General features: G+C 39.0%; 1 protein-coding gene across 1 annotated transcript; it reads right to left on the bottom strand.

Moving 5' to 3' along the window:
• Positions 1 to 463: 463 nt before the first annotated feature.
• On the bottom strand, positions 464 to 6,681 carry LOC127153204 (hornerin-like). Its single transcript, XM_051094174.1, has 4 exons — positions 6,638 to 6,681; positions 5,789 to 6,373; positions 5,328 to 5,445; positions 464 to 2,249 (listed from the first exon to the last, which is right to left on the bottom strand). The coding sequence occupies exons 2-4, from the start codon at positions 6,338 to 6,340 to the stop codon at positions 1,255 to 1,257; spliced, it is 1,665 nt and encodes a 554-aa protein (XP_050950131.1). The 5' UTR covers positions 6,341 to 6,373; positions 6,638 to 6,681; the 3' UTR covers positions 464 to 1,254.
• Between the last annotated feature and the right edge of the window lie 339 nt (positions 6,682 to 7,020).

Below are 7,020 nucleotides of genomic sequence, written 5' to 3'. Positions count from 1 at the left end.
ATGGTACATTGCAGGCTGTAATCTAAAGCGTTACCATATATTTTTCTATAGTAATGTGTGTCGTAGCCTACAAGTCAATAGGTGTAATCATCGTACAGTTTACATGCACGTCATACCCAAGTTTATTAGACATGTCGCACAGTGTGATCAGCAATAATCTTATAGAAATGCTAAAAGTTGGGTGGGCCATAAACTTTAAACATGGTGGAGGAGACAACTATTGCTAATGTCAATGCTATTCTTACAAAAAAAACTACACCGCTTTGTCTTGTCACTAAAGTGGACAATCATCTGAAGCATATTGTATGTTTTATAAGCAGTGAAATGAGTGTATTTGACCTCCAGAATTGTCAGCAAACTGCACGTGTAGCCTTGTGAAGGTTTATATGATTGTCGAACAATGGGATGCTACATTTTATTCTTTCCAACAACAAAGCACTTGAATACAACAAGCTCATAATTATGACTTCATAAGTGGGAGACAGGAAATTTCTGATAGCATGTGAAGACACCATTATTTCAGTTCCTCGTGTCCCCCTGCTCTGCACATGCTCTGCTCTGATCTCTCTCTCTTTCCTGATCATCAACTCATAAGCTCAATCAATAAACTGTGGTCAAATTATACACTTTATTGTATAGACAGACAAATATTTTTCACATAGCTATAAGAAGCATTAAACATGGACTTGCATGCAGTTGCCATGCTGTATTAAAACTTTAATCAGGATAAAAACGTATATCAAAAGCTAATATAAGCAGTAGCATTTACAAATATCTAAAAGTATGAGACAACAACAAATAAAATAAACATACCATTCTGAAATGTCATGTAAGAGCTGTGCTTGCACAGGTTATGCACAATCCTCTTTACTAATATCTTTGGGTCTCATTTGGGCTCAAATTAATAAGCAATATTGATGACACCAGTGTTTACAATACAACACCAGAGCACATGGAACTGATCTGAGGGGCGTGACGTTTAGACATGCACTAGGCAGTTTAGTGAATTACACACTGCACCAGCTAACCAATCTGAGCCCATTGTGTATTTTTGAGGGATGGCTTCATAAAACCCATCAGAGCATTCATAGTAGAAGGGACAGAGCAGTGTAGAATAAACGTAAATTATGTGAAAAATAATAAACACACACACACACATAAAAAAACAAACCAAAAAAAAAAAAACAGTCAACCACCTCTTTAATCTGTTAACAGCTGGTCTTTTGTTAGGAGATGGTGATTCTCTGTCGGGTTTTAATGTTGCTTCTGTTGTGACTTTGACAATAGAGTTTGCAGCTCCTGCATCATTGTAGGAGGACACATTGTAGCAGAACTCACATGCTTATACTGTCTATGTCCTGCTGTAGCAAAACTCATTAAACCTTGCTGTACATGTCCCACTGTATCAGAACTCCCTGATTTGTCCTGTCTCCCACCCACTTTAGCAGAATTGGTTACCAGAAAAGATTGTTGTTTCTTTAATTCTGTAACAGAAATCCTTGACCCTTGGTGTCCTGTTGTAGCAGAACTCCCCGACCCTTGTTGTGTCTGTACTGCTGTAGCAGAATCCCTTGAGTCTTGGTGTCCTGTTGTAGCAGAAGTCCCTGACCCTTGTTGAGTCAGTACTGCTGTAGCAGAATCCCTTGAGTCTTGGTGTCCTGTTGTAGCAGAAGTCCCTGACCCTTGTTGAGTCAGTACTGCTGTAGCAGAATCCCTTGAGTCTTGGTGTCCTGTTGTAGCAGAAGTCCCTGACCCTTGTTGAGTCAGTACTGCTGTAGCAGAATCCCTTGAGTCTTGGTGTCCTGTTGTAGCAGAAGTCCCTGACCCTTGTTGAGTCAGTACTGCTGTAGCAGAATCCCTTGAGTCTTGGTGTCCTGTTGTAGCAGAAGTCCCTGACCCTTGTTGAGTCAGTACTGCTGTAGCAGAATCCCTTGACCCTTGGTATCCTGTTGTAGCAGAACTCCATAACCATTGTTGTGTCTGTACTGCTGTAGCAGAATCCCTTGACCCTTGGTGTCCTGTTGTAGGAGAACTCCCTAACCATTGTTGTGTCTGTACTGTTGTAGCAACATCCCTTGACCCTTGGTGTCCTGTTGTAGCAGAACTCCCTAACCATTGTTGTGTCTGTACTGTTGTAGCAGAATCCCTTGACCCTTGGTGTCCTGTTGTATCAGAACTCTCTAACCCTTGTTGAGTCTGTACTGCTGTAGCAAAATCCCCTAAGTTGTGCAGTCCCATATTAGCAGAACCTATTGGACATACATCATAATTATTTACAGTAATTAGTACTTAATAGTATTCAAGCGCTAAAATTACGTTGAACCATCATAATGCATTTTGACCCAGAAGAGACACATAAAAAAGGCATGTTTTTTATGAAGGTAACAAATCTTTGGAAATACTTTAAAGGGGTCATCAGATGGCCATTTTCTAAATTCTCAGTGAAAAAACACCCTTTTTACCATGTCAAAATCTCTAAAGAGTGAGCTGTTTTTTTGCATTTGCCTTTAAATACTAATGAGCTCTGCTCGCTCCGCCCCTCCTCTGTGGGGTGATGAGCAGTACTGTTTACTTTAGCCGCATTTAGCTACGAAACTTGCTAACTAGCACATTATTACTAGGGATGAGCGAGTACAGCATTATCTGTATCTGTATCTGTATCTGTTAACCATATGAATTATCTGTATCTGTATCTGTACTCGGAGTGGGCGGGGCCTAACCCGGCAGTGGGTGGGATTTAACCTGGAAGTGGGTCATGTTGTATTGAAATGGGCGGGGCTTTAACCGGTATGTTATTTTAAGCATGCAATTGATATGGGTTGATCAGAAATTGTTATATTTATTGCTGATTAGAAAACTATTTACATGACAGCATCAGCATTGAGCTTCAGATCAGTGGTTTTGATTATGATAACAAACGAACTATATACAGAATAAGTTTTGCAACAATGAATACAACACATGCGGTTGCAATTATGAAGTAAAATGTAATGAACAAGAGTTTTCATTTCAACATAACTTTCTTTTTTTAACCTTGAGCAGTGTGTTTTTTTTATTTATTTATTTATTTATGAAATACAGAAAGAAAGTGTCAGACACTCAGTGCGTGAAGTAAAAAAACTGGTCAGAGCCAGCTGACGGTTTAAAAAAGAAAAATAAATTCTCCGACAGGCAGAGACGCGAGTCGCTTTTACCAAGCACCACGTCTGAACAAACCCCACGTTTACCAAAACTCTACTGGTTAAAAAGTAAGTACTACAAACAAACCAAAGTAAAAAACAAAAGTGATGCTGAAGAAACCCTAAACGTTAACGGAAAAAAACCCGCAAACCTGAGTGACTGAGGGAGAGAACAGAGAGAGAGCGCGCTGTTCTCTTCTCTTCTCAGTGTTCTGTGTGTGTGTGTGTGAGCAGAGCGGGACACAGCAACACAATAAATCTGTATGTGTTAGTGATGCGCGGATGGCGGTTATATCCGCGGGCGCTGCGGACAATCCGCGGGTCGGGTGGGTCGGGTAATAAAAAATTGCATTCTGATTATTTGCGGGTGGTTCGCGGGTGGATGAGAAAAATCAATAATGACGCAAATATTAACTGTATTTTCTAACATATGTTTTAAATACTCGAGTAGGTTAATATGCAGTGGTGTGTATAACCCGCGTATACCCATTTCTTTATCAGTCGGCTCTGCGCACCCACTTCTAAATCCCCTCTGATGCGCATCATTCAGTAGTGTCCTGCATTAGCCAAAATCATGACAGGCCACCATTTGTAACTAAATCGTATGTGAATAAATGCAAATATTCGCTCAAAACACCCAGCAAAGACGGTAAGGACCCTAGCGCCGGCTTCCTTTGAAATATGTTTTATCATTGCACCTGATGCGCCTGATGCGCCCGCTCCGTCCGCGCCAGCACCACATTTGCTGCCTGTTCATACGCGAGAGCATGTCAAGAGAGGCACGCCGAGTATTAAAATAAAAATTATTATTGATTACTAATTTGAATCAGTACATTATACCGAAAACAATACGTCACGTCCAGATATCAGTTAACGTTATTCTTTTTAGCGTGGATTTGGCTTAAAAGCACGAGTGATTAAGCTTATAAGTGTTCATCACATTCATCATATCATCATGCAAAACTAAGAATTAGAATAATTGTAAATGACGATCGGGTGCGGGTCGGGTGCGGTTATCTAAATCAGAGAAAAATACAGGTGCGGGTGGGTGGCGGGCGGATCATTTATTTGGAGCTGCGGATTCCGGTGACGTTTAAGCTCATCCGCGCATCTCTAGTATGTGTGTAGGGGAGGGGCCCTGTGACTAGCCTATCACAGAACGCAGACACAGTAAACTACCCAATGAGAATTTTTATTCAATCCGAGCACAGATATTGACTCGTATTACTCGTATGATACTCGTACTCGGCAAAAGTGCTTTATCCGTGCCGGATACTCGTTTCAGCCGAGTATCCGGCTCAACTCTAATTATTACTAAAGGTGATTTGCAAAGATGACCCTTACACTCACTTCTGCTGTAGGTGAAGCTGCATCACAGATGATTTGCGCGAACATAGATGTGTTTATATAGATCGCGAGGCGCTTTTCCTTAAAAAACAAAAGTTACGTTAATCCTCTGCATCTTCAGCAGCCCAGATGTCTGGAGTAAATGACGACTGCTATGTTTAGTATTACATCTAACAACAGAACACCTCAATCAATTAGAAACCATTCTTGTCTTCCCCTGCACCGTTGAAACAATGGCGGTCGGACTGTTTACAGCTCACTCAGCTCACTCAGGGTGGATATAAGGTAAGATGGCCATGTCAGTGAACTATCGTGGGAGCAGCCTTGGTCGGCGTGATGTCAAACAGACAAGATGCTGAGAGTGGTTTGTTTTGAAAAAAGGGATACTACTTATGAAGATTAAAAAAATACCACTGGGTGGATTTTTATCATCATAGGGTGGTTGTGTACACACACTGCCAACACACATTTATGTACAAATAACATGTAAAAGTGTGTTTTGCATCCGATGACCCCTTTCAGATTGCTGATCAGATACAATTTGTTTTTTAGCTGGAAAGTATTAGGTTATGACTGTTTTATAAAATATTATGCAAAAACAGAATATCGATTTTAAATGCTTTACAACGGATACATTTATTACCAATAGCAAGCATATGGATAAAATATTTGTATACAACATCAGTAAAACTAATTTCTGTTTTTGTTACATGTGTGCCTTTCCAGTGCTGAAAGTACCAGGCTAAGCATGAAGTGGCACACTGTTTGAACCTTTACTCTGTTCTTAATATTTTCTCCTACCTTGTCTCTGATTCTGTGTATTTGTTGTTTGTCCACGACATTTTATGTAGCAGTCATTAATACCCACTGAGATGGACGCCAAGACACTTAAAACAGAGATCATAATATAACCTGAGAGCTGAAGAAAAAAAGAAAGAAAAAGAATAAAAATCAATACATTAAGTAGCTTACACAGTGTAGCTAATATTTGCCTTAAAGGGATACTTAACCCAAAAATGAAAATTTCTGTCAGGTTTGGAATGCCATGTGGGTAAGTAAATGATTATGAATTTCCATTTTGGTTGAACTATCCCTTTAAGATTAATCATAAACAGATACAGAATGCAGTGCATTTATAAGAATCAGGGAACTGAACTGTCTTTTTTTTCTTTCTGACATTTTAGGAGGTAGAAAGAAAACTAATTATACATTATGAAGTTAAAATAACAAGAAAAGCTCATACAGTATGAGCCAGTATTTACCCGAGAGATATGAATATACTCTTGAGTCAAATCTCGTAGCTCTGTCTCATTTCGGAACCCTTCGGTAGGTTTACACCACAACCTGTTGAGCTGATTATCAAACACATAAACTCCCTTCCATGTTGTCAAGATGCATGCAAGATAATCTCCATCAAGCAACAAGATGAAGGTCCACATTACAGGTGGAATCAGGCAAGATACACAAGCGTTCATAAAGTTCTGCTCAGTATCAGCATTTGTACAACTGCAGGAGCATCCACATGCACAACAATGACCGCATCTATATTTAAAAGGCCTTAAAATTAGAAGCATTAAAAAAAATAAAAATAAAGCAGGTCCAGTGAAGATGAATGCTGTTACCAATTTATTCAGCTGAACTTTGCACGGGCATAGCAAAAGTTGTATTTCCATCAGTTCCTCCAATCCAGTTAATAAAAGACTCAATGGGAAAGCGCTGAAAACCGGAGATTGTTTTAGAAATCCATGTGCTTTCCCTAAAAAATCTAGCAATGCAATCTTCTGGGAGAAGTTTGATGATGCGTTTGACTGCATCTCTCTCTTATGATCTGTGAAAACGTCTGGAGTCTGGTTCATGATGGAGAAAAAGAAGAACATACTTTTATTTGCATAAATAATGGAATCGGTTAAGTTCTAGGTACAAATATATGGTCAAAAAAGTACCTATTTGCACTTAAAATGATTTAAAAAAAAAAAAAAAAAAAAACTTTACAAAGCTGTTTCTGTAATAAATGCGTGAACATTTCTCTTATCTAAAGTTGCAAGAAAAAGTTTGTTAACCCTTTGTAATTGTCTATATATCTGCATTTCTTTTGGATAATAATCACTTACTCTTGTTGTGACTTCTCTGTTGTAAAGTGGTGTCTGCGCATCGTTCAGCTTCTGTGTGAACATTTGAAGGCATCTATGCATCTTTCAACAGGAAAGAGGATGTCTTTTTTTTTTTTAGCAACAACCATGATCAAGACAGAGAGAGAGAAGCAAATGTGAAAAAAAAAAAAATCATTAGTCTGTTTTCTCTCACTTCCTCAAGACTTAACTTTTTTCTTAGCTTTTGCTACTCTTGCATGTCTCATCATCAACCTGCATTGCTGATCAGTTGTATTGATACTTTCCAGTGAGCACAACACCCAGTTATATACAAATAGTTACAGCCATTAATGTAAGATAATACAATGAAATATCCAAGTCTTAAAGGAATATTCCGGATTCAG

This window comes from Labeo rohita, chromosome 22, assembly GCF_022985175.1.
Source record: "Labeo rohita strain BAU-BD-2019 chromosome 22, IGBB_LRoh.1.0, whole genome shotgun sequence".
NCBI lineage: Eukaryota > Metazoa > Chordata > Actinopteri > Cypriniformes > Cyprinidae > Labeo > Labeo rohita.
The sequence above is the reverse complement of the archived record's forward strand: the minus strand, read 5'-3'. Positions and strand labels throughout refer to the sequence as shown.

Excerpts from the sequence above, each read along its gene's own strand:
- LOC127153204 (XM_051094174.1), bottom strand. The coding sequence starts at position 6,340 with ATGCAGTCAAACGCATCATCAAACTTCTCCCAGAAGATTGCATTGCTA. Across the intron at positions 5,446-5,788 it reads AGTATATTCATATCTCTCGG|CTCTCAGGTTATATTATGAT; the intron begins GTAAATACTGGC and ends TTTTTTCTTCAG. Across the intron at positions 2,250-5,327 it reads TACACAGAATCAGAGACAAG|GTTCTGCTAATATGGGACTG; the intron begins GTAGGAGAAAAT and ends TATGTCCAATAG.